The 27,698-nt window shown below is 46.1% G+C and overlaps 2 protein-coding genes and 1 long non-coding RNA gene across 3 annotated transcripts; 1 reads left to right on the plus strand and 2 right to left on the minus strand.

The window, feature by feature from the left end:
• Positions 1-10,131: 10,131 nt before the first annotated feature.
• On the minus strand, positions 10,132-14,409 carry LOC144703365 (CAAX amino terminal protease family protein). The gene is made up of 5 exons (XM_078575546.1): positions 13,845-14,409; positions 13,590-13,730; positions 12,842-12,913; positions 12,075-12,739; positions 10,132-12,003 (listed from the first exon to the last, which is right to left on the minus strand). The coding sequence occupies exons 1-5, from the start codon at positions 14,019-14,021 to the stop codon at positions 10,686-10,688; spliced, it is 2,373 nt and encodes a 790-aa protein (XP_078431672.1). The 5' UTR covers positions 14,022-14,409; the 3' UTR covers positions 10,132-10,685.
• A 362-nt stretch (positions 14,410-14,771) lies between these two features.
• On the plus strand, positions 14,772-16,417 carry LOC144703366 (delta(8)-fatty-acid desaturase 2-like). Its single transcript, XM_078575547.1, has one exon. It carries the CDS (start codon positions 14,812-14,814, stop codon positions 16,210-16,212), a length of 1,401 nt encoding a protein of 466 aa, XP_078431673.1. The 5' UTR covers positions 14,772-14,811; the 3' UTR covers positions 16,213-16,417.
• Positions 16,418-17,781: 1,364 nt separating this feature from the next.
• LOC144703367 (uncharacterized) lies at positions 17,782-18,236 on the minus strand. Its single transcript, XR_013581523.1, has 2 exons — positions 18,073-18,236; positions 17,782-17,952 (listed from the first exon to the last, which is right to left on the minus strand). It is a non-coding gene; the product is annotated as an uncharacterized LOC144703367 (long non-coding RNA).
• Positions 18,237-27,698: the final 9,462 nt, after the last annotated feature.

A 27,698-nucleotide genomic window follows, 5' to 3' on the forward strand; every position in this document is an offset into this window, starting at 1 on the left:
TGTGAAAATTGTCCTAAAATTCTCTTGGCTATTTTTTTTATCACCGCTAATTTCTGGCCCATATTGCTGAAATGTTTTGCAAATTTAATGATGATGAGTAAGCATTGAATGGTTCGACTAATTCATCTGCATATTCATTTGCTGAGTCATTGTTCATCTCCTCGTTTTTTCTCAGATTTTTCATGTATATTCTCTAAGAATGTATCTTATTGCGCGTCGATTGACAGTACTGGCTTTTGAAAATTGCCTTAAACATTCATTGCCTGGGCTGTAGAAGCTATCTTACTGTCTATTTCTTGTTATTGTCGGCAATTTTTGGCCCATGTTGCTGAAATTTTATGAAAATTTAATGACGATGGATTAACATTGAATGGTTTGAGTCATTCATCCGCGTGTTCATTCTGTGATAGGTCGATTTTAAATGATCTTTAGTTGGGATAGGTGGATTTTAAATGATCTTATAATTTGTTAGATATAACCATCTTTCTATCTGTGGACTGTTTCCTCGTGTGGTGACCTGCTGGTTTTTTTAAACCGCAGAGGATATCTATGGACTGTATATCTCATTATTTATGTCAGTTTATTAATGTGCTTTTTCTACATGATTTCTTACCTATCAATGTACATATCTACCGTCTTTCTGTCTAGCTACGTAGCTCTCTATCTTTGTACATATCTACCTTAATGCAAAATTCCTTTTTAACCCATACGTTTTGGAATTCTAATTGACTTAACTCCTCGGCTCAATGCGAACATCCTTTTGTTTTTTTGAGTTTTTAGGCGTTCTTCTATTCTTTGACGGTGGATGCTTGGTTTTAAGTAATGTAAGTTTTTATTATCTTTATTTTTCCCTTTGTACTTAAATATTGTATTTTTTATTATTTCCAATGTAATTTCAGATATCTGTTTGTCGTAGAAGAATGTAAGATCTCCTTGGTAATTTAAGTATTTTGCACGCATGATCAATTATTGTTTTCCATCTATCTCTTATACAGGGCTGATGACGAGTGTAAGGTGTTTGGTTCTGATTACGATAGCGATGATGACTCTAAATATGATATAGGTAGGGAAGAGGAGGAAAGTGAAGTGTACTTAAGTGCCCCCGACGAATATTCGAGTGACGAATGGGATGAGGAATTGGTAGACGGCCACAGACTTAGAAACGAACATGTCCAACAACAAACATTTGTTGCTGGATATCATAGCGAGTATGATGATTCCGAGGGTGACATGTTAACCCCCAATGATACCAATGATGAGGATGAAAATGGAAGGTACATATACAAGCGGAAGACGTATGATCCAGGTGGTTGTAATGATTTATCAAAACATTTCAAACCGTTGTTTATGATGTTGCTTTTAATGTGAATGGTTTTATCGACATAGATGTGTATCAATAATTCCTGTTAAAAACGTCATGAAATTTGTATGTGTTTGCTTCTTCAGGTGGCATAATTTCAAACATTTAGAAGACAATTTCATTAGGCACTAGATCAGCATTATAATGTAATTTGCTTAATTTCCTCAGGCCTGCTCAATTAATTCATTAACCAAAACGATAAACCAAACTAAACATTAAGTGCAATAACCAGAAGTCAGCATGTGAAAGTGGGGATACAACTTTAAATTCCTTTAGTTGCACAACAACATCAGTTATGGACGGCCTGTCATGGGGATACATATTCGCCTTATATTCTTGGGTCCACAATACTGCATACATCTCCCTGTTCCAGTTTTGTTTGAGCTCTCTGAGTAATGTGGGTTCTGTCCACATCAATTGCTGGCCTTCCAGTAACGAGCTCAAGCAGAACGACCCCAAAACTGTAAATATCAGTTTTCTTAGACAGTCTATTTGTTTGAACGCATCTGCACAAGAAAATTTAAAGTTAACAATTTACAGATTTCTTATATTTAGAGACACCTACAATTCTATAAATTTGACATTAAATTATGAAAAAAATTTAAGGTGGAAGATCATCTCCCACGCCAAGATTCTCGTGGAATGGGAAGTCGGCTGAACTGATTAACAAAAGCAAATATAATTATTGTCTAACAGAAATTGGTACTTATGAATGAACAAAAAAAAATGTCTTATTAAGAATAACGTTCATATTACAAAAAAAGAAATTATTGACTAGTGGATAGCTCACTTACCTGCAGTGCCTGCGTCAGAGCCAAGAGCTCTCCGCACTCTTCAGTAAGTGCTCGTTCTTCACAGACCACCTCAGCAAGATCAGAAGCAACACTCTACATTCCTTCAACCTGGTGAAAAATTATACACGGGCCTACTAAATTTCCAATTGCTGCTTCCCAGTAAATGATGAGATTTATCTGGTGAAAAAGAAACCCTTTGGCAGAGACATAAGACTCGGAAAGCTAACGATTAAAGAACCTCAGTTGCAGATGAGAGGGCCTCTCCAATCTGATTGATAACAACCTGGGAAGGAATACTTTCTCAGATTTTTATCACAAAATTCAAGGTAGTTAAAAATTTACATTCCACTTGGGAAGTTAAATTTAGTAGAATTAAGATAGATTGAAATTGAGATAGATTGCGATATCATACTTCCCAAATTGAAGATCAATCAAACCTGGAGCTCTGGTCGAATGCGCCGACGGTGCCACTGTGGCTATCAGCAGGCATGGGAGTCAGCCACTGAGAGTAATCACGATCGAAATACTCCCAATCCGGAAGCACAATCCCAGAGATTCCAAGGATACCGAAGATATAAGTGGCGATCATCTTCTTGATAGAGAAGGTCAAGAAAGCCACAGCAAGAACAACTGCTCCCAACATAACCAGGCACGTCCGTAGAACATCTTCTCTGCCCACATCATCCTGTTCGAAGAACCCTAGAACAGCAAGCGCAAATGGGCAAATGGGTATGGAAGAGCATGAATTTAGCTTGCCCATCTCCTCTTTCTCCCAAGGCACCTCCGTGGCCCGGGCGCAGGTGTTGATGACGGTGTTGCAGGTGAGGACCGTCGGCGTGACAGAGTCGAGTGGCCGCTTCAGCCGATCGAGGAGGGCGAGGGCGACGGCGAGAAGGAGGAAGAAAGGGCGTGGTCGCCGTTGTGGCCAAAGTCCTTGATCAGCGCGAAAGCCCCTTCTCCCCGACGCCCTTTCTTCCTCCTTCTCCACCGTCTCCTTCTCCTTCACCACCCTTCTGCGCTCTCTCCCGGGTGACTCACTCCCAGGTGACTAATCGTTCCTATTTCTCACTTTCTTCAAATCGCGTTATGACGTGGACTCCACGTGTCTGCCAGGTGGATTCCGCTTACGTGGACGCCGCCAGAATTCCACCTGGCAGCCACGTCGAGTCCACGTCACGCCCAGGCTGCGGCGGCGGACCAAATGGGCGTTTCGGGCTGTGACGCGGCGAAAAAAAAGATAGGGCTGTAACTCAAATTTTCGGAAAACTTTAGGCTGAACCGTGATATTAACCCTAATATAGAAGCCCTAGAAGGGAGTTTCCGACGACTCTGCAGAACTCGCGGCCCCCCCTTCAGACCACAGTCCACAGGCTACCGTCCAGAGTCCAGACTGGGTTCCCCCCTGCAGACAGCGGAGTGCACTACCCAGCTCTTAGTTGATGAGGTAAAAATCAAGTTTCATTATCTTCTTCTTCTTCTTCTTCTTCTTCTTCTTCTTCTTCTTCTTCTTCTTCCTCCTCTTCTTCTTCCTCTTCTTCTTCCTCTTTTTCCCTCTTCCTCTTCTTTTTCCCTCTTCTTCCTCTTCTTCCCTCTTCCTCTTCTTTTTCCCTCTTCCTCTTCTTCTTCCCTCTTCCTCTTCCTCTTCCTCTTCCCTCTCCCTCTTCCCTCTTCCTCTTCTTCTTCCCTCTCCCTCTTCCTCTTCCTCTTCCTCTTCCTCTTCCTCTTCTTCTTCCCTCTTCCCTCTTCCTCTTCTTCTTCCCTCTTCCGATCTAAATCTTCCAATCAAATTCCTCATAAGAATCTTTTGATTGCAATATTCTTATTGTAATTTTGAATGTTTTGTCTTATCTGTAATTTTGAATGTAAAGTAGTGAGTCAAATTATTATGGGATTGAATGTCAAATTTGATTGCAATATTCTTATTGTAATTTTGAATGTTTTGTCTTATCTGTAACTTTGAATGTAAAGTAGTGAGTCAAATTATTGTGGGATTGAATGTCAAATTTGATTGCAATACTCTTCCTCTTCTTCTTTCCTCTTCCTCTTCTTCCCTCTTCCTCTTCTTCTTCCCTCTTCCTCTTCTTCTTCCCTCTTCCTCTTCCTCTTCCCTCTTCCTCTTCCTCTTCCCTCTTCCTCTTCCTCTTCCCTCTTCATCTTCTTCTTCCCTCTCCCTCTTCCTCTTCCTTTTCCTCTTCCTCTTCTTCCCTCTTCTTCTTCTCTTCTTCTTCCCTCTCCTTCTTCCTCTTCCTCTTCTTCCCTCTTCTTCTTCTCTCTTCTTCCCTCTTCCCCTTCTTCTTCCCTCCTTCCTCTTCCTCTTCTTCTTCCCTCTCCCTCTTCCTCTTCCTCTTCCTCTTCCTCTTCCTCTTCTTCCCTCTTCTTCTTCTCTCTCCCACTTCCTCTTCCTCTTCTTCCCTCTTCTTCTTCTCTCTTCTTCCGTCTTCCTCTTCTTCTTCCCTCTTCCTCTTCTTCTTCCCTCTTCTCTCTTCCTCTTCTTCTTCCCTCTCCCTCTTCCTCTTCCTCTTCCTCTTCTTCTTCTTCCCTCTTCTTCTTCTCTCTTCTTCCCTCTTCCTCTTCTTCTTCCTTCTTCCTCTTCTTCTTCCCTCTTCCCTCTTCCTCTTCTTCTTCCCTCTCCCTCTTCCTCTTCCTCTTCCTCTTCCTCTTCTTCCCTCTTCTTCTTCTCTCTTCTTCCCTCTTCCTCTTCTTATTCCCTCTTCCGATCTAAATCTTCCGATCTAAATCTTCCGATCAAATTCCTCATAAGAGTCTTTTGATTGCAATATTCTTTTTATAATTTTGAATGTTTTGTCGTATTTGTAATTTTGAATGTAAAGTAGCTAGTCAAATTATTGTGGGATTGCATGTCAACCTCGCAAGTTGGAAAAAAGGTTGACAAATCTAATATTGAAATCAGTTGCAGTATGGATTCCGTCGAAGAGATGCATGAGAATTTATTAGTCGATGATGACAGTGGGGAGGCAACATCATCGACTCAATGTAGCCCTCGTCCTGAGTCATCGGTGGATGAATCATCAGCCAAAAAATTAGGTGGGCAGAAGTCAAAGATTCTGCAGTATTTTACTCATTTGGAGGGAAAAAAATACAAGTGCAACTTGTGTGCTTCGGTGAATCCAGTAAGAGAAGTTATATTAACAAGGAACAAGGATAACAGCACGAATGTCTTTTGGCGCCATTGTAATCACCTCCACAAGCAGATACACAATGATTTGAAAGGGATACGAGAAAAACAACTTTCTATGCTGTCATATGTCGGCAAGTCATCATCGACAAAATAATATTACACAGGTTTTTCATTGGACATTTTAAAAACACTAATTGCACGTCATGTTGCGGCGACCGATCATTCATTTAGAAGTGTGGAGCACCCTACATTCAGAGAAATAATACAACACGTCTACCAAGGAAACCTTGTTCTTCCAGGAGCAAAGGGTGTGCGGAAAGAAACTGTCAAAATTTTTTCAACCATGAAAGAGAAGTTGAAACAGCGTTTCGATGATGTGCGGCGTGTTTCCTTGACTGTCGATGCTTGGACATCTCCCAATGGTATCCCAGTTCTTGGTGTTACTGTGCATTGGATAAATGCCAAGTGGTGTTTGTGTGACGGCGTGCTTGCTGTTCGAGAGCTTGTGGGCCCACACACGGGAGAGGCGATGAGTGAAGTGTTATATACATTGCTTGATGAATGGAACTTGTTGGGTAAGGTATCATCCATAACCACCGACAATGCATCAAACAACGAGACCATGATGATTCATTTAGCGAGGAAGTTAGAGGGTACAAACATTGGTTTTTCACCTCAAAGACAAGTTCCGTGTGCTGCCCATATTTTGAACCTAGCAGTCCAAGCAGGTTTGAAGGCACTTAATATCACTTTTCCAGATTTGTCTTCGTTGGAAATACCGCATGGTCAAACATTGTCTACCGTGGGAAACGTAGTTGTTCGTGTTCAAGCATTGATATCAGCACTTCGTGGGTCCACCAGACGATACGCCCAATATGTTGATCTATGCAAGAGGCGCGGTGCGCCAGACGCGAATAAGATACCACTTGACTGTGCGACCCGTTGGAATTCTACATTTGCAATGCTTAAGAGCGCTTATGCAAAGAGGACCATCTTGGATGACGCTGCTTGCTGCTTGGTATCAACTTCAAAGAAGAATTACTCTTTGTCTGCACAAGATTGGACAATAGTGAAAGATTTATGTGATATATTAGAGCCGTTACGAGATGCAACACAAATGCTCAGCGCTTCAAAACGAATTTCAGCATCGGACGTCTATACCACTATGGACGCATTGTTGGAACACATGTATGAAGTGATGGAAAAACTCGATCATTCTCAGTACTTTAATGTCAGCACTTTCCTACCATCAACAGAATTGTTGGCCATCTCGAATGCATGCACTGCAATCCAAGGAAAGCTTGTTGAATATGTGGAAACTTTGAGGGGCAATATGATTTTGGCCGCGGCTATGTTGCTTGATCCTCGAGTGAAGCAGAGTGCTCTCAGGCAAGAAGTCTACGAAGAGGTGAGAACATTCATCTTAGGGCTTCTTAAAGAAGAAATAGTGGAGGCGACAACGAATGGGGGACAACAAAATGATGAGGAGCAGAATGTGGGTCATAAAGATCCCCCGTTCTTGGCGAAATATAAACAACGTTTGCTACCAAGTGCATCAAATACATTAATGACATGTCCGAGTAATGAGTTGGACAAGTTCTTAGCGGAGCCACTTTGCAATGATGATGCATTAATTTGGTGGAAAAATGCAGGAGCATTTTTGTTCCCAAATTTGTGCAAAGTGGCTCAGGATGTGTTGTCAATCTCGGCCACAAGTGCTCCGGCCGACCGCTTGTTCTCCAGCGAGATATTGTAACAAGTAAAAGATCATGTATGGAGGACTTAAGTCTTGAGGTTTTGATGGCCACGAGGAGTTGGATTAATGCGGAGTACAAGATCCCTCTCCCCCTTCCACACGAAGAAAGTGGCGGGCATGGCTACGTTGACGGAGAATGGTGACTAATGTACGTACTTCTCTTAAACTCTTCATTTTTTCATACACTAAATAATCATTCTTCTTTTAACAATTTTTAGGACAACAAGCGAGAAAACGAAGTCTTGAAGCGCGTGTTTGCTCCCGTCAACAGTTCTCCATTTGGTAGTTAATTGTCTTGTTTTTCTTTTATAGAACTATTGCAGTTATTACACTAAAGACATACATGTGCAATGGATTCGTTTCTTTCTCCATTTGAGAATATAAGCAGGCAAGGCACTTTGCTGGAATGTGTTATTTTCGTGTTTGAACTTTGAATGTGGTCTTTTCTGGAATTTAGGTAGTGGAAGAGGAAGAGGAAGAATAAGAAGAGGAGGATAAAGAGGAGAAGAAGAGAAATTTGGAAGAGGAAGAGGGGGAAGAAGAAGAAAAGGGAGGAGAAGAGGAGGAAGAAGAAGAATGTGTTATTTTCGTGTTTGAACTTTGAATGTGGTCTTTTCTGGAATTTAGGTAGTGGAAGAGGAAGAAGAAGAAGAGGAGAAGAAGAGAAATTTGGAAGAGGAAGAGGGGGAAGAAGAAGAAAAGGGAGGAGAAGAGGAGGAAGAAGAAGAATGTGTTATTTTCGTGTTTGAACTTTGAATGTGGTCTTTTCTGGAATTTAGGTAGTGGAAGAGGAAGAATAAGAAGAGGAGAAGAAGAGAAATTTGGAAGAGGAAGAGGGGGAAGAAGAAGAAAAGGGAGGAGAAGAAGAGGAAGAAGAAGAATGTGTTATTTTTGTGTTTGAACTTTGAATGTGGTCTTCTCTGGAATTTAGGTAGTGGAAGAGGAAGAGGAAGAGGAAGAATAAGAAGAGGAGAAGAAGAGAAATTTGGAAGAGGAAGAGGGGAAAGAAGAAGAGGAAGAAGAAGAATGTGTTATTTTCGTGTTTGAACTTTGAATGTGGTCTTTTCTGGAATTTAGGTAGTGGAAGAGGAAGAATAAGAAGAGGAGAAGAAGAGAAATTTGGAAGAGGAAGAGGGGGAAGAAGAAGAGGAAGAAGGAGAAGAGGAAGAGAATTATCTATTTTCTCAAGTAAAAATTCAAAAAAAGTATAAATGAATGAGAAATTGAGAACTCTGGGCCCCAGAGTCTGGGGTGGCCCGGAACGGCGTCCAACGTCCCCCCTTCACCGCCGGGGCCGGGGCCAGGATCGCGTCCCGTCACGCGTCCCAGCCCTCCGCGGGGCCGGGGCCGCGTCCCGTCCGGATGGCCGCACACTGTGTATGCGTGCGAAAGAGAGATGAAGAGAGAGAGAGAGAGAGAGAGAGAGAGAGAGAGAGAGAGATTCCCCGTATGAGGTCATCTCGTTGGCGGTGGCTCGGGCAGCAACTTGTCCTCTTCCCTACCTTCCGTTGTACGGGGGCCAGCGGCGCGGCCGCATATCCGTTGTCGGCCTATCCGCCGAAATATCTGCCTTGTCAGCGTCGAAAGGCGCCGCTGGATCGCGTCGGCCTCACCAGATCGCAATCGATCGCCCCTCGCTCTAAGTCCCCACACAGTTAATCTTCCCCGCGCACTGTAGACAATCTATCTGATCAACACTCCACGATATAAGATCAGGAGCTCAGCGACGACCCAAAATGCACCTAGACCTTATCCTGTCTTCCTTCCTGGGCATTTTTACAGTATATGCCGGCATCTCTTGCGGATTCTCTGGATTTTCCCTCTTTTAAATTTTCACTTGCTTGACGTCGACAGGCATGAACGGTCCACAGCCATATGGGGCGTGGTCGCTATGGCCGACATTTGTGCCGTCTTTTAGTGCAAGACTTGATAGATCGGCAGAGGGCGGGAGCGGTTTTTTTTTTCCTCGCAAAAGAGCTTCCTTTAACCGACCAACATCGGCCCCCAGATTTCTCCTCTACGGCGGCTTAAAATATACGATAGATAGTCTGGTTTTCTTAAGAAGAACGGGGAAGGTATCCGTTTCCATCGCCAGTAGACGATGACAGAACGGGACGGAATGAACGTGGTGATGAACCCATCTGCGGAACGGCGGAGGCGGCGGAAGGGAGAAGGAAAGATCGCTTCTTTGGCGATGGGGGACCGGTTAATGAATGAATGCGACAAGAGGGGGCAGGGGGTGGGTCCGTGGCGGCTAGCGTGGGGAGATGACGTCAGGATGACGGAAGGAAGATGCCCGTCGCTCTCGTGGCCCCTGGACGAGGCTACGTGTCGCCGAGCGCCATCCAATCCGCGGCGGATACTTCGCGGGGCGCCGCCTCGTGGGTTTTTGAGTTCGGACGATTTCCCCCTTTGTGCCTTACTTTCCACACCCTTCGCTTTCTCTTCCGTCTCTCCCCTCCTATCGCAGCTCCTCTCTTGCGCAGACGTTCCCGTGAACGCGTCGATTCCTCCGCTGCCCTGCAGATTTCCTCCACCCGACAGGTGAGAAGTTCTTCCTGTTCTACTCTCCCTCTGCAAGACCCATCGTTTTATTTCTTCTTCTTCGCCTCTTCCCTCTCCTTTCGGGTTGATCTGTAGGAACCATCGTTTGAGAAATCGGGAATTTTCTCTCCTTGGTAGGGAATATGGTTCATGTATCGTTTCTCTGCTCGAAACGCCCGACTTAGATTTCCAGACCCTTTCTTCTTCATATTCAATCGGGGATTATCCTCTGGCGCGGAAATCCTTTACAGCTTCAACCTTTACCCCGACTCCATCCCCTTTTCCTATTCGCAGTAGATCGAGATCTGTTTTTACCCTTTATTGTCTTTCATCTGTACGAATACTTATCCCCCGATTCGTGGCCGTCGGGTAGACATTTCATTCGGCATTCACCCAGCTACGAAATTAGTCGTATGTTCTGATTTTTTCCTCTAACACGTAAAATACAGAGGACCCAGATTCACAATCCGCTGTCATGTGCAAAAATCATTCGTCTCAGATCAGTACAATCTTGAGATTTTCCTCCTTAACTAACGATATCTGGGTTCTTCGTTGACAGGAAGCGTTGTTATGCTGATGTTCCCATCTGCTTCGTCATCTATGGCTGCCTGAACTTTCCGCGTGTTCTCAAGTTCATCTGTTGAAATCCGCCGGAGATGGACCGCCGAGATACTTCGGGATTCGTCAGCGGCGGTGCCTCCGTCCAAAGCCCGGCGTCTCTGCTCTCTAATCATCTTTATGGAGACGATACGACCCCAGCTGAGATCCCCACTTCTCCTCTGAAGCACCCGTCAAATTGAGATAGCCGAGAAAGCGAAATTCCCTGGTGCTCGATCGAGCCTTGGTTTAATCCGTGAGAAGATGAACTACTTTCTGAAGCCCTTCGAGTTGGATGAGGTGATGGAAGACGCGCAGAGAAGAAATAAGAGAAAATGGGAAAGCTCCCATGGAGGAAGCGACTGGGGGCGATTCGTCTCCTCTCGCATTCTTGGTGTGGGTTCGACGACAAGTTTGACGACGGATATAACCAAGACGAGCTCTTGCACAGATAAGGGACGGCCCCCTGATCCAGCTCCAGACTTTGACCTACATCTAGGCCGCCAGTTTAGCTTCATGCCACCCCCTCAACCGGGCTGTGACCTCCAGCTGAGCCTCTCTCTGGGCCACTACTCTTCCATCACCTGCACCTCCCCTGCCTTCTCCCAGCCCCAGGAGACCTCTTCCACAGACGACGGCTCCTCTCTGCTTCACTTCAGCTGTGCCAATTCTGCCAAGTCTCCACTCCCTTCTGCCTGCAACCCGCTGGCAAAGTGCTGCTCCTTCGAGGGATGCGAGAAGGGCGCGAGGGGGGCGTCGGGCCTCTGCATTGCCCACGGCGGCGGCCGGCGGTGCCAGCGGCCGGGCTGTGGCAAGGGGGCCGAGGGTCGGACCGCGTTCTGCAAGGCCCACGGCGGCGGCCGGCGGTGCGAGTTCCTGGGCTGCACCAAGAGTGCCGAGGGGCGGACCGATTTCTGCATTGCCCATGGTGGCGGGCGGCGGTGCGGGTATGAGGGCTGCACAAAGGCCGCCCGCGGCCGGTCTGGGCTCTGCATTCGTCACGGCGGCGGGAAGAGGTGCCAGGGAGAGGGCTGTGCCCGGAGTGCCGAGGGCCACTCTGGTCTCTGCATCTCCCACGGCGGCGGGCGGCGATGCCAATTCCCTGGCTGCGCGAAAGGCGCCCAGGGCAGCACCATCTTCTGCAAGGCGCACGGCGGTGGCAAGCGGTGCGCAACCCTGGGCTGCACCAGGGGGGCAGAGGGCAGCACGCCCTTTTGCAAGGCCCACGGTGGCGGCAAGCGCTGCCAATTCCAGGGCGGGGGTGTCTGCCCGAAGAGCGTCCACGGAGGGACGCAATTCTGCGTGGCCCACGGCGGTGGTAAGCGATGCGCCGCCGCAGGCTGCACCAAAAGCGCCAGGGGCCGGACAGAGTTCTGTGTCCGCCACGGCGGTGGTAAGCGGTGCTGTGCAGAGGGCTGCACCAAGAGTGCTCAAGGCCGGACCGACTTCTGCAAGGCTCACGGTGGTGGCAACAGATGCCTCTGGCAGATACCTGGTGCTGCCCCCTGTGACCGCTTTGCCCGGAGCAAGAGCACCCTCTGTGCCACCCATGCCGCCCTCGTCCAGGACAGCTGCGTCCGTGGTGGTGCTGCAGCTGCCCAGACACTGAAGCTGCCCGAGGGCCGGGTTCATGGTGGCGCTCTCATGGCCATGATCGCTGCAGGCCAAGCAGACTCTGAATTGGATGTGAATTCTGCTCAGGATTGACTTGTACGGATGATAATGTAGTTCAAGGAGGTCAATGAATTTACTTATTCCTGTGCCTGAATTCAGGTTTGGTTTGGCTTCATGATTGACTCTCTTCCCTGGTGGACTGAGTAGCTCCATGAGGTCTCAGTCATTGACTTCTGTTCTAATCAAGATTGACAAAGAGGAAAATGTTACCTCATAAGATCCAAAAAGACGAAGCCGTTCCACAGACTGTGGAGAAGCATGCAGGGGAGGAGGTTCCTGGAGCGGGCGAAGACAGCACCCATGACAACGCCGAGGAAGATGAGGGGAAGCAGCCTCTGGGCGTTGAAGTGGGCGAGGGCAAAGGCCAAGGCACTGACCAGGATGGACCAGCGCAGGGACATGTACCTGGTCAAGGAGGGCAAGAGGAAACCTCTGAACACAATCTCCTCCCAGATCGGGGCGCAGACCGTGACCACCACTGCATACAGAGCCATGGCCACAGGGTCCCGAGCCAGGATCGACTGCTCTACACTGGATACCCCTGCCGGGGAAGTCGACACCATGGGAACCAGGTCAAGGTTCACCTGTGACAGAAGATTGACCAGCGGGAACAGGAGGCAGCCCAGTACAACGTCCAGGTGCCAGCTGCCCTTAAGGCTGAACCGGAACCAGCCAGAGGGCAGCGGGAAGAACCTCGACAAACACCGGTGGAGGATGGCAATGCCGGCAAGGCCCTCGACGATATCCGTGAGAAGGCTGTACAGAGCCTGGCCTCTGTAAGTCAAGGATTCCTTGCTGACGCCCGCTACATGGGCCAAGAAAGGGACAATCCAGGAGCCCACGAACCAGAAGGTTATGATCCAGAGCAGCACAATCTGCATCCCCATATCACCGTCGTTTTATTTTTATGAATATGATGTTTTCTGTTATGATGCTATAGTTAGAATGGGTTAATTTTTTAAGAGGTTTAAACTGACCTGGATGATGGTCTCAGCAGTCCATGGCACCTTCCAGGTCTCCTCCGACGGCTTGAAGAACTTGACAAATGCCTGAAATGTAAATAAACTAAATCAAACTGAGTCCACTTTTGGCGATGTCTAACCTCCAATGAGCTAACGGTGCACGCTGGATTCGTTTACTTATCTGAGACAATTAGGAAAGTCTGAATAAACCATTCAAAGATAAATGGCGGGAACGAAATTTAGCGAAAATAAACCCCACTTAAAAGTTGTCCAACTTTCAGAGAATTAATGAAGAGGAGATATAAAATTTTTTATGTTTTTAACCAGAACGTAATCCAGTCCACATCCCATGCAACTTTAAATTGATTCTATGATACAGTCTATAATCAACCATCAGATCAAAATAAAAATATTGCGCCAGCTGAATTAAAGATGAACGATCGGTTCTTAAAATCAAAACAGATGAAAAAAGGAGACGATCATCGTCAGATGAGTTAAGGTTAACTTCTTCAGCAGCCACCAAGTGCGGCATGTTCCAAAACCGTGTCAAAGAGGTGAACGCATCGATAACAAGTGTTCATAGTCTTTCTAATTGTTTGTTCGGACCATTTCTTAGGAGTAGCAAAGTGCATTATATTCATATCCCATTCACCAAATCGAGAGACATTACTACAAACTAAGAACGAAAAACAGCAAGGAAAGTGGAATTTTGGCACGGTTATATTAAAACTCAATGATATTAAATCTGGAAAACCAACCCAACCTTTTGGAGCTTTGAAATCCAACGGGTATTGACCTTTGACCCCTCCTCCACAGAGTCAGAGCTGTCGGCATTATAATGGAAATCTTCTTCTCCTCCACTCTCAACGTGTTTCAAGCATGCGGCAGGCGGAAGCCTCAAGTTCTACACCCTCGAATATGAATAGTAATATCAAGAAAATTGGCAAAACCCATTGAAATTCAGAGGACAGAAAGTACATAAAACATTGGTGGAGAGTGAGCTGAGCAAAAATCTAACCTTTTCTGCATGTCCCCGAAATGAAACTCTAGGAAATGTAACTCGCGAGCTCCCCCAAATCTGAGAAAAGCAATTCACGTCTCGCCAGGCCGGAACCTTGCCTTCAACAGCCAGCGAAAGAACCGAAAGCGGTCGCCGCATCACGCAACGGCAATGGGTCGCCATAGAAAATCCCATCGCAAATTGACACCTTTGATTGATCCCCGAAACCAAAACAACGCGATGATGGCTCAAAACTGAATCCACCCACTACGCCCTCCATCGTTGCCACTCTTGTCGACATCCGTACGGTCCCATCTATCTAGCCGAGAGCGAAGCGCTTCTTCCTCAGCCACGGAAAGTACAAAAAGAGTAGAAAATTGGGCGAGAAACTGGATCGACAGGGTGGAACTTAAGACCTAGTTCAAGATTTGCTCGTCTTCCCCAATTTTCTCTGAAAATCAAAGATCAAGATTCGCGACGGGAGAATCTCGACGGACGCGTCGTCTTCATGCCCTCACGATTCGCCAATGAAACCCACTCCGCAGAGAGATAGAGAGAAGGAGACCCCATCCGCGACCGGAAGAGAAGAGAGGAGAGAAATATCTTATCCGCAGAAAAATCCTGACCGTTGGATCGAGCTTATGTCCGGGCCACCTTCCCCGCCCACCCCAGGCCAGCCTATTCGGCCCAAAATCAAAACCTCTCTACCTACTGGCTACGCTCCACGTGGCGAGCGTACCGTACGCCAACCTGGACTCTTGGCCTACTTAATCATTTAAATAATTACCGAAATCTAATTTTTCTGATTCGACGCGGTACACTGCTCCGCGGAGCATCTTAGAGTTCACGAATCCTGTCTTTTATTGGAATATACCTCTCGCAAGTTGCTAGCTGGAGAACACTTAACCTATATCTCGGGACAGCAGAACTCCTCTTCTTCTTCTTCTTCGTTCTTCTTCTCCTTCTTCCCCGTCGAGATCGGGAGATGGCGGAGAGAGGTGGAGAAGCGGCCGGCGGAGAGAGGCCTCGGGAAGAAGAAAGGGCGACAATGTCGGCGAAGGAGAAGCAGATCACGTCGGAAGAACTCCGTCTGCACAACTCGAGATCAGATCTATGGATCTCGATTCAGGGCAAGGTCTACGACGTGACGGATTGGGTGAAGGATCATCCCGGAGGAGACATCCCTCTTCTGCATCTCGCAGGCCAGGACGTCACCGACGCGTTCATCGCCTTCCATCCCGGCTCCGCTTGGGCCCAACTGGACCGCTTCCTCATCGGCCGGCTCACTGACTACCAAGTCTCTGATATCTCGAGAGATTATCGTAACCTGGCGGTGGATTTCTCCAAATCGGGGCTATTCGAGAGGAAGGAGCACGTTACGCTCTACACATTGGCCTGCATTGTGGTGTTCTTCTCCGTGGCCGTGTGGGGGGTGCTCCGATCGGGGAGCGCGCTCGTTCATCTTCTCTCGGGGGGGCTGATCGGCGTGGTCTGGACGTTGTCTGGGTGGATGGGTCACGACTCGGGCCACTACCGAGTCATGCCGACCCGCGGGCTGAACCGGCTGACCCAGATTCTGGCCGGGAACTGCCTGGCCGGGGTTAGTATTGCCTGGTGGAAGAGGAACCACAACGCGCACCACATCGCCTGCAACAGCCTGGATTTCGACCCGGACGTCCAACACATGCCCATCTTCGCCGTGTCCTCCAAGCAATTCGAATCCTTGAAGTCCTACTTCTACGACAGGAAGATGAACTTCGACGCCGTCGCCAGGCTGCTCGTCAGCCACCAGCACTGGACATTCTACCCGGTAATGTGCCTCGCGCGGATCAATCTCTTCGCGCAATCCGTCATCGTTCTCGCGCAGAAGAACGCGCCCAACAGAAAGCAAGAACTTTTGGGGATTTTGCTCTTCTGGGTCTGGTACCCGCTCTTAGTCTCTCGCTTGCCCAACTGGGGAGAGAGGCTGATGTTCATCTTATCCAGCTTCGCGGTAACGGGGATCCAGCACGTACAGTTCTGCCTGAATCACTTCTCTTCTAGCGTCTATCTCGGGGCTCCCGTCGCCAACGACTGGTTCGAGAAGCAGACGATGGGCACGCTCAACATCACCTGCTCTCCTTGGATGGACTGGTTTCATGGCGGATTGCAGTTTCAGGTGGAGCACCATCTCTTCCCTCGCCTTCCTCGTTGCAACTTGAGGAGGATCTCTCCGCTGGTGAGGGAGCTCTGCAAGAAGCACAGACTGCCTTATTCGACAACGTCTTTCTGGGGGGCGAACGTGAAGATCGTCTCCACGCTGAGAGCCGCGGCGCTGCAGGCGAGGGACTTGGCTAAGCCTGTGCCCAGGAACTTGGTCTGGGAGGCCGTGAACACCCATGGCTGAAACCCCCGATGATAAATCTCCGGTTAGTGAGACCCTCTGATCTCTCTCTTCGTTTCGTTCATCGTTACCTGCTCTCCCCTTTGAACTCCCTAGTTTCTTTCGCATTCATTGGAAATGCCGATAGTTGCAGCAGCAATTGTTAAACCCATGAATGTCATTCTGTAAATCTTATCTTCTCGTGGTCAACTTTCCCACTTTTGGACGATATTGTGAGAAGGATTTCTCGTGGTCATCATTACCTGTCTATTCGCTTCGTTTGCCGTCTCTATACCATCTCGGTCTTTGCCTTATCTCAATACTGTTTGATACCAAGAGCCGTCGTCGTATCTGTGTTGAGGTTTCCTTCTAAGAACACTTGTGATCGTCTGCATCGTTGATCCTTTTGCATTTTCTCCACGAAATCTATCGTTCGAGTGTCCTATTTTGACAGTTGAGCGCCTATGATCAACAAGAACATCCAATTCTTCATGTCTATCTTTGAGCTTCAATGCATGAACACAAATTTAGTGGTCAGAATTAAACCTACTGATTATGAGCTACGAAACTAGTGGCTAGGATTCAATAGGGACCCGCAGGCATCATCCATCACGTCACACGTACCGTGACAGATTTAGGGGTCCATGACGGTGACGGTGACAAATGACGAAGCGATGGGGTGCCCCAGACGTGTGACGTGACGGAACGGCTGTCACGGATGACGGACGTGAAGGATTTTTAAAAAAATTTTAAAAGGACAGAAAATACATATATAAATCATTATTTTAAAGCTTTTAGACTGCTGAGATTTCGCCATGAGGTGTTGCGATTTCAATTTCTTGGTGTTTTACACAGAAGCCCTTTTTTGCGTGCACAAACTGACGCTACCTATAAATAATTGTAGATATATCCCTCAGATTCTCTGTCCTCCAAATTTCCCTAGTAAAAACCATAGGAAGTTTTAACAATTCTACCTCTTAGTTCTGAAATTCCCTCAATCTCCTAATTTCCTGATAAGTACATCCGTTTTCCATTAAGAAAATTATTTCATCTGCGAAAAAATTCCAAAAAATTTCAATTAATTTCCAGACAATGATGTGGAATCCTGGATGGGGAGATGGTCTGCATCTAAATCCAATGGCTCACATAATCAACCAGCTGCATTGGAGGATGAGGAATGGCTTGAGCCTTTGAGGGAAGTAGTCGATGGTATATCGGTTTCCCCTGTGAAGAAGCACAGGAGAAGAAGGCTGCCACCGCTCTAACCCCGCTCAACTTCTTATGAACTTCTGGAAAATATTATGGAGAACAAGGAATGTCTACTGTATGAACGTCAGGAACAACAAAGGGATCAAAAGCCCTGAAAGTCAGAGGAACTTTCGCAAGATGCAGCCTGCGCTGTTGAGAAGATGAATGAAGATCAAAACTCCAACAAAGCAGATGAACGCCCAGAAAAATCATATGGCGTCATTGAGAAGATCGAAGAAAAACTTGTTCGTCTAAACTCCAACGAACGAAGTGAGCGGTCTACAAAAGACATCCCGCAAGGTTGATGGTATGAAAGAAAAGCCTTTCGATCAGAACTCTGGCAAATCAGGTGAACTTCTAGAAGATGCATCCCACATTATAGAGAAGATAAAAGAATATTTTGCAAGTCTGACATCCAATGAATCAAGTAGAACATCAAGGGAGAATATCAGATGTCCACAAAGAAAGCAAAAACAAAGAGGTCGGATGCCGATAACCCTTCGCCTTACAAACCCCCTGTTCAAACCCAGATCAAAGAATCAAGATCAAAAACCTGGGTTTTACAGAGAATGTTGTACCAAAAACCACAGAGAAAAAATGATAGGGATGGGTTTCCCCCGGATCAAGCCCACCTACCTCGAGAGTTCAGATCGTTCTGCCGTGCCTCGAGGCGATTGAAATTATGCCTCTTCTGGTGGACTTGGAGTTACAGATTGTGTATGTGCTGCAGATACTATTGTCAAAGCCGCTCGTCGGGGTAGAGGAGTCGTCAAGTGAGCAGGCGAGGATGGACATCGGCGAGTAGGGGGCTGCTAAAATAATTTTATTTTTATCTTTTTCATGTCACTCGTGATGGTGACGTCCTTTTGTGACGGGGACGTGATGGGACGCTGTATGGAGGGACACGTGACAGGACGCCGTATGGAGGGACATGTGACGGGACGCCGTATGGAGGGGCACGTGACGGGAACGTGATGGTTTTGGACACCATTAAGAAATTTTGGCAGAATATAATGATTAAAAATTAAATTTGATAATCTAAAAATTCATATAACTAATAACATTTTTGTAAAGTTAATAAAATATGGATGACAATTGTGTTGGTTATACATGACCTGATTTATTTATATGTATAAAGCATTTAAGGAATAGAAAAATTGAAGGATAATTTGGGGCATAGATATAAAATATGTAAGACGAACTGAAGTACATTGAGATGCCTAGGATGGAAGAAATGTGGAACTAGAATAAAGAGAGGTTTCTCAAAAATTAATTCATAACATGCATTTTCTGCAGAGATTTAAATACAATTAGGTTCTTGGGAACTATCAAGGTGGGAGCGAGGCCAGAACATGTTTCATTTGTAGAGCCATCCATTGCCACTTCTGTATGTTATGTTAAATGAGTCAACTTTTGGCTTGATAATGCAGCTGACATGACATTGGACTGACTCAGCCATCATTGCCGAGAAGCTATAATGGCACAAAAATATAATATCAACTCACTTGACTGAGTTGTGTCAACTCCAAAGGGAAGCATATTAATGGGGGACCATCCCACTTACAAGACAATGATTCGTGAACAACCTCATCGCGAAGCTCAAGGCGATGCACGCAGTTGGAGCTTCAAGTACACGGCCAAGCGATGGGTTGTAATGGTGGAATTTATTTTCATGTGTTTTGTTTTTCTGAATTATCTGATGGGCCATTGTGTTTGGGCATCGTCCGTTGTTATTTTGCTTTTACATGTATTCTTGTACATTTAGGGGAAATCTCTTGACACTAGATGGTTTCTCCTACCTCAAGCCACTAGGGCATCCTCCTTACACTATACAAAGGGAGGCATGCCCAAGGAGCCAAGTGGACTTCATTTTGAATTTGAAAGAAGTTTCTTCATCAGGGCTCCCACCTCTTCCCCTTGGGAGTTATCTTTTTTTTTTTCGAGGATAGATTGTGGGACTCATACATCACCATATCTCCAATTTCACCTCGTCGAACCACACCTTCAGGGAAGAACGACTATGAAGCCATGTCGTTTCTTGATCGTCGTCATTGTTTCTTGGGTTTTCATGGAGCCATCTCCAAGAACAATTTGGTTCTTGGTTGTATGCCGCCGTCTAGTCACCCTACAATGCAAGTATTGATTTCTTGGAAGCACCTTCGACCCCCACCATGTGCTTCCATCGGTGCATGCACAACTTTGTGCGCATGGCCAGAGCCAGCCGCAAGCCCAGCACCACATGCTAGTGCCTGTCCGCACAAGCCCGACGCCTGCACGGCCTTGACCTAGCCGCAGGCCTGGTGTCGCTCGCTTGCACCCAACGCGCGTGTCGCCGACCTCCAACCACGGTCGTAGCTGCCCAACCGTCAGCCACAGCTGGCAGGCACCAACCACACATGTGGGATCCAAACGGCGTGCTGTGCAGGCCCTATTGCATCTGCCTACAGCCTGCCCACGCCACAGACATTACGGGTTTCGGCCCCACCAAGTTCCTTTGTCCCCCCGTATTTTGCAATATTTTTGGTTCTTTCGGTGCTGTCACTTTACATGTTGCTCTGCCAGAATTTAAATCAAAATTATAGGAATAACCACCAATTCTTGAGTGGTAGGAGTTTCTTGAGATAACAAATTAGGTTCACTAGCAGCAGAGGCTGTGGACGACATTCGACACTTCGCTGTCCCTCACCTCGTAGGTCGTCTAGTTGATCTGATTTGTGTCATTTGGAGTTTGAACGTGGCTAGCCCACTCAAACTCATTAATAGATCGTCCATCCCAAATCAGTAAATTGCCACATAATTCTCATTGAAATTTACGCTTTCGTATCCATACGTAATTGTTGCATTCATATCACCATTCTCCTTTATGTTGTAATAGGAGTCAACTGATCCTGACAGTCATGTTACATCATCTACCTAATTCCCAAGCCTAGATGTGGGGCTTGATCATGGAGTTGGTCTGAGCCAGGTGAAGGAGGCCACTGGTTTTATTTTTTGGGCAATAAAATGCGGTTCGGGTACGACTAACCTAAGGGTTGTGCCCATAGACCGATCCAGGCATGCGTTGGACGCCACTCAGGGTGTTTCATACATTAAGTGGAGTGTTTATAAGTGTTTATAGGCATAGAGTGAGCATAAATATCCCAATTACACATGAATCCTACTTGCCCACACCCATGGTGCAAAAAGAAAAAGACACAAGAGTTGATACCAAGGCTGCTTCAGGAGAAGGCTGCATGCCTCCACATCATCTGTGTGTCCCTCGAAGTTGGTGTGACCTGGAGTATGAAGGTCATCACACCATATTCAGATGTGAGCATGGAGGTGCACCGAGGGACATCAGTTTGACAAGCGCTCATGCACTTGACGAAGTGCCTTCTCTTCCAACAAGAATGACCTAATTTTAATTGTGCTTGGTGCATCGTTCATTACTTCAATTGTCATGATTGTCGTTGTCGTCCTGGAATCTGAGCTGACCACAATTAGATTGGAATCTTGGGGTTGCTTCACTAGTCGTTGTAGGAGGAGTCACACACTTCAGCGTGGTATGAATTGAACTTGGGTTAATGTTTCCTTCGGTGGCTGCATAGTGCCTTCAACAACATGGGGTGAGCCGTCAAGGCTCTTGGCAACATACTCCATTCGACCTGAAAGAATACATGCTCCATGCATGAATAACAAATACATGCACAAAAACTAAAAATTTGTTAAGTGATATTTCATTTTTCTTTTGAAACAAAGGAAAGATCCCAATGTCAACCACATCAAAAGTTCTCGTGAGTTTGGAATGAATATGAGATACCATACTTAGGCATCAATGAAGCCAATCTTTTCCTCTCATCCGCGGCCTGTCATCAATAAGCCATCACAGGGATTGAAAACAAAGTGAAATGATAATAAGTTAATTTGTGAAGCACACATATGGCCAAAAATTTGCAAATTAAATTTTTAGTACCTTAATATTCTTTTTCCTTTGTCAATTTCAGTGACTAAAGAGATGCCATATCATTTTATAATTGTGTTTTGACACCAGAACTTCACACACACGAGCACCTTGATGTTTTTAGCCTCTAGCTGGGGTCCCTCATATGTGACAATAGCACGCCCTGTCGAGAACAATCTATCTAACAAATAACTTATCACACATAGAGATAGAAATTGGTGAGGAATCTTTGCCATCATAAGATAGACAAGTACGCCTTTAGAGCCCCACAATTTTCACATAGTTTTGCTACTTCCTCAATGCATCGTACATAGGAAGATGATAAATTCCTCTAGTGGAGCTAGCGTCATGGATTAACTGATTAAAGCTTGACTGGTCTAGGACCCTGATGGTGGTTCTTGACGGCTGACAGAATTCAGGTGATGCAGGACAACTAGAGGAACGGGTGCAGGCAATTAAGGAGACGGGATGGACGACGATGGGCGTTCGCGGGAAAACCTCACGAAAAGACCTGACCCACTAATCGCTGAAATTCCAAGAAACTCAAAGCAAATCTGATGGCGGTGGAAGAATTCTCCTAGAATACTGGACGGAGAACACACGACACCAAAGAGTTCAGGCGTACCTCGGCACTGGAGTGCGTGATGAGGCTACGGGAAATTCTGGTCGTAACATGGCTCGGCAATCCGAGCATTGTATGGCCCCACTTGGATGATATAGCCTGGCCGGAGTGCTTGGGCGTGGGGCGTCGTTGGCGGGACGATTGACGTGCACTTTGATCGGGTGTCGCAGATCCAACTACGCGGTCAGTTGGCGGGGGGTCAAGAGGGGAGTCGCCCCCTTGCGGGGTGCGGGGCAGTGGCCCGACACCAAAACGGTATGCACGATGACCTGTGGCGGTGAGGGCACCTGGGGTGTGGGCGGTCGGCGTGCCAGCTTGCACGAGAGGCCGGGTTAGCGGCCTGCGTGGGCGGGCAGTGGAGGCCTGCACAGACGTGGCTGGCGCGGGCGGCTGGCGTTGGCGCTTGCTCGGGCGACCGGGTTGGCGGCCTGCGCATACAACGTTGGCGCAGGCAGGCGGTGGCGGCCTGCGCGGGCGTGGCTGGCGCTGGCGGCCGGCTTGGCTGCCTGCGGAGGCAGCATTGGTGCTTGCGCGGACAATTGGGTTGGCGGCCTATGCGTGAGCGGCTGACGGGCGGTCTGCGCGAGCGAGGGTGCCAACAAAGGAGATGGTGATGAAGACCGAAGGCGGTGACGAGGACGATCTGGCGAGGATAGGGTTAGGGAAAGCCTTCCAAGAAGAAAACTCAATTCTTGAAATAAACTTTTCCAAGTGTTTCTTACGACATTGGCCTTCATATAGGCCTTGGAGGAAAGAGAAAATACAAGAAATGACATAAAAATAAAATGTGGGAGACGTGTAATCATGTCATGTCAAACGGCAGTTTTGGATCTGTCGTTGGCGACGTGTCATGACGCGGGATGCCTTTGGAGGTGGTGGTGGCACGTCCGAAGTCTGGCGGTTATTTGGTTGATGTCGATGATGAGTCTGCATGCCCGGCGTGTCGGATGACGTTGGTGGCGTGTCCGGTGTCGATGCGTTGACATCGTCGCCACCATCAGGTCACTTTTGTATTATGTGGAAAATGCACCAACTTGAAAGATAGCTCAAATATAAGCCACAATCTTCGAGGGGGTCACCTCATCAAACATTATGCCCTAGCGACATGGGTCAAGTAGGGGAGTAGCAAGGATGACATTGTGGTTCAAAAGTAGGGTCTTGTAATCTTAAGCTTTTTCTAACATGGCTATGCATGCATTTGTCCATGATGCACACTTGTTCTGAAGTGACCCTCCTCTAGTGAATAATGTGGTGTCATAAACCTCCATCATGCACATGTTCATATGGGGGGGGGGGAAGGTTGTGGCCACATTAGTTCGAGGATGTCTCCAACTACTGATTGTGTTGATTGACTCCCATGATATATTGGGTAAGTAAATAACGCGGCAAACTCCTTGAGCAGCTCCTATTCATCATGAGAGATATTTATCTGCTTCCCTCTTGATGTGAAGAGGCTGACAGCTGCATGGAATACATCTTACTTCATACTACCTTGCTCAATCATGTCTTGGGTGCTACTCCACCACATCGAGCAATCAATAATAGATAACTTCATCTTCAATTTGTATGTCATAGAAAGGTTCCCATATTACATTTGTCGCTTTGTAGTTTGAAGTTCGACAAATAACCTGAACTGATGTCTTAACCTTAGTCATCAGCTCACCCAAAGAACTAGTGCATAAACATGATGAGTCTTCCTCATCTGCACCATCCTCCAACTCAAAGTCACTCTCATAAAGGTCGGGCATTTTTGTCACCTCAATCTCCATCTCCACTATGGGTGCCCCAAAAGGGATCGTGAAACTCTCAAGTGCAGGCTGAACAACGAGGTTCAATATGTGTGTAACACATGGAACATGTCATTTAGTACTAGAACCGACGATTCAATTGTGTAGTTTTCGTCTAAGTATGGCCATCATTTTTTTATTACTTGATGGATAGTTTGTCATCACTGTGGACAATGTTTTGTGTCCCACTAAACTGAATGTGATTGCTTAGGACAATGTTTTGTGTTCACTTTTGTATCCAAGCCAGATTCCTCTAGTACCTCTAGAAGGATCACAACCATAGATTTCCCTTCATACTTCACATATAGCTCTCAAACTAAGCGGATACGCTCACGATACTACAACGAGCACTAATCTAGTGAATGGTTACAATTAAGAGGCAACAACCGTTCTCATCCATCCACTCGTAATTAGAGATAGAGCACATGGTCAACATCGGATAATATCCACTTGATCTCCACCTTTATCTTGTCAAGTAGCTTCATCGTACACAACATGATGATGCATGCGACAAGATAGGGTCCACCTTAGTTTTTGTGGCATATCGCCATGTTTCCTTCTGAGGGATATTGTGTAGCCGTTAAGCCAAATCACACCACCATGTTTTATTACAGCTCATTGAATGAAATATTATATTCATTATCATTCCAGTGTGATATTTATAATGAAGTCCATGAATACATGCAATGACATAGTGAATTATGATGAGATCATAATATAGTAATCACAAATCTTTAGGCATGCATTTTAATATTCCTATTCGGTTGATAGTCGAGGTGGACATCAAATTATCCAGAGAGAATAACACTAACTGATCTCACTGATATGATAAGTATATATAATCATGTGGGTATTAGTGAAGCGACACTAAGGAGAGATAGTGGGTGCTCTTTAGAGAAAAAATTCAGTAAATTGATCCACATGAATCCTTGAATGGTATTACACCTAAATGCCAATCAGGTTGATTCATGTCAGGGTTTCATAAGTGATTCACTGACCTGAAACACCAAGGACATCTCGTGAAAGGATGACTACATTTTGACTACGACTTACGAGCCTCTAATCATGGGATTCAATAGCTCGGCTGTAGTAAGAAGCTCAAGGAGATGATTGAGTGGTCAAGAAAGGATCATCTGACCTCATAATAAGAGGAGAATGACTCAAGGAAGACAATGTAGTAAATCCCTAGCCAAGGTAGTAAGGATATTTGAAAAGGTGTTCTCTAATGATCCTCGTTAAGCATGAGTACTAACAAAGTGATGGTTTAGGGTTTGATGATCAGCCGTACTCTAAGTCTCCTGGAATGAAATTCAACACACACATTAAATATCTGCTTCCAAACTCTCCTCGAATAACACACTCTCCTCCGCAATCGGTGATTTTGTCATAACTTTTGCTATAGACCTCCGATTGCACTGATTTTTGTCCAATTATATTTGGAAGGTCTTAATCCATAGAAATCAAATACAAAATTTCTGGAAACAGAGAAGTATAGCCCTGAATTAAAGGAATTGAAGTTCTAGGGTAACCTTTTCATTCTGAAATTTTGATTTTCAAGCTTAGGCTTAGTGAACAACATGAGGATGCCATGCGACGACATGAGTTTTTCTATCTCCTGAAATGCCGTATCTAATGGTTGAGAGAAGGTGACAAACACACATTTCTTTCATGCCTTGATTCATCACAGAGCTCGTCCAAATTATGCAACCCTATTGGGGATGCATAATCAGGACCTCGCCCAGCTAGTAGCAACCGGTGTCACATATTTTAGTACACTCCTTGGTTCAGAGCCGACCATTACAAGTGAGGATTTACTAGATTCCATCACCCACTTGGCCACCAACCATGAAAATACCCTACTTTTGGCCCTTCCTACACGAGTAGAGATCAAGGAGGTGGTCTTCTCCTTTTTTTGGAACAAGGCCTTGGAACCAGATGGGTTTTATAGCATACATTATAGCATGTTGGAAAATAGTAGGCGCGAGCTTGATGCTTGCTATCAAGGAGATCCTTATACGTAAAGTCCTACCTAGAAGTTGGAAATCCACTTTTTTGGCACTTATTCCCAAAAGTGGACACTCTAGCTTCTTTTAGAGCTTTTGGGCCTATTAATTAGTCTTTATAATGTATGCTATAAAGTTGCATTCAAGATTATTACAAATCGACACAGGACCTTGCTTAATAGCCTTATTTCGTCTGAACAATGCAATTTCATCATGGGTCAATAGATCTTGAATATTATCATGCTTGTTCACAAGTAGCCCAATCACAAGACACTCATATTCAAGGCTCGAATGTCATCATCAAACTGGATATGAAGAATGCTTTTGATCTAGTCGAGTGGACTTTCATAACCAAAGTGTTATGCTACTTTGGGTATACCGATGCGTTCATCGCTCTTGTGGATGCATGCATTGGAGAAAATCATTTCTCTCTTTTGGTGGATGGAACTCCCCAAACTTTTTCATGACCACGAGAGGTCTACGACAAGGTGACTGCCCGCAGCCTAATCCAACCATATTTTACAAAAAAGGGATGATGGATCCTCTCTCACTCTCTATTTGGAGATGATGCCATCCTTTTTTGCAATGGATCTAAAAACTCCATTAAGGAACTTATGAGTGTCCTTACTACGTATGGGCGGGCTTCTGGTCAGCTCGCCAATGCCTCGGTGAGCAGCTTTATGGTCAGTCCGTCTACCATTGTTAAGCGCTCTCTGATTATCCAACACTATACCAGATACTCAAGAGGATACCTCACTTTCGATTATCTTGGATGCCCTATCTTTCTCGGACAAGCTAGACATCATTATTTTGATGCTTTATTGGCCAAGTTGAGAATGACACTAGATGGCTGGAAACTTCATTTTCTATTCGACTTATTTGACATGTCCTCATGAGCATCCTACTACATAACCTGGCGGTCCACTCACTATAGCTCACATTCCTCCACTTTATGGAGTGATTGTACACACGTTTCTTAGGGTCCGGTTTTCTCGAGGGAGAGAGTCACCACCAATGGGTTTCTTGGAAGAAAACTTGTGAGTTGATGGATGAGGGGGGCCTCGAGATCAACGCCTTCAGGACATCCAAGACATGCTTTAGAAGAAGCTCGTGTGGCATATGCGTACCATGCACTCTCCATTGGGGAGTTTCATCTCAACCAATTATGACGAATGGGATCGTAGAGAGATACATATCTGAGGCCATCTCAGATGGCGGACTTGGCAATGATATTGGCTAGTGATAGCAAGGTCACATGTTGGCATGTAGGTCGCGATGAGATAAGTGCCTAGTAAGATACATAGCTAGCTGATGCGCCCTTAACTAGTCATCAACACTTCAAGTCCCATTGCCTTCGATTGAGCATGGCACAACTGCTCACGGGTAACACGCGCCACCTTTGGGAGCAGCATGTCCTCCCCTCAAACACGTTATCCCATGCCCAGAGTACTATCATGGGACCACTCATGACCCTCCTATTTGGATGCTTACCCTCGATGGATCTTCTCCTACCAATCTTATTGAGAGCATTTCCGCGAGAAACCTCCACCCAGCACTAGGGTCACCGCATCTGGCATCCGACAATCATCACTCATGTCTCCTTCTTCCTCTTGAGACTTATGCACCATGGTCTCCCGACTGATGATCGGGTGACTCATATTGGTCACTCCCTCAGTTCGCGTTGCCATTGTTTCCCTGAATCTCCCAATGCAGGGACTATGGAGCACCTTTTCTTTCATAGTGAGACAACCCTAGACCATTGGCATTAAATTACACATCATTGGTGCCCGCTACTATGTACCCCTTCTACCCTAACACCGTTAGAGTATTTTGGCAAGATTTTCCCCTCGCAAGCACTCTCTAAGTGGAGCCCATTCTTCATGTCACCATATCTTACTTACTATGGGAGA

This window comes from Wolffia australiana, chromosome 5 (assembly GCF_029677425.1).
Source record: "Wolffia australiana isolate 7733 chromosome 5, ASM2967742v1".
NCBI lineage: Eukaryota > Viridiplantae > Streptophyta > Magnoliopsida > Alismatales > Araceae > Wolffia > Wolffia australiana.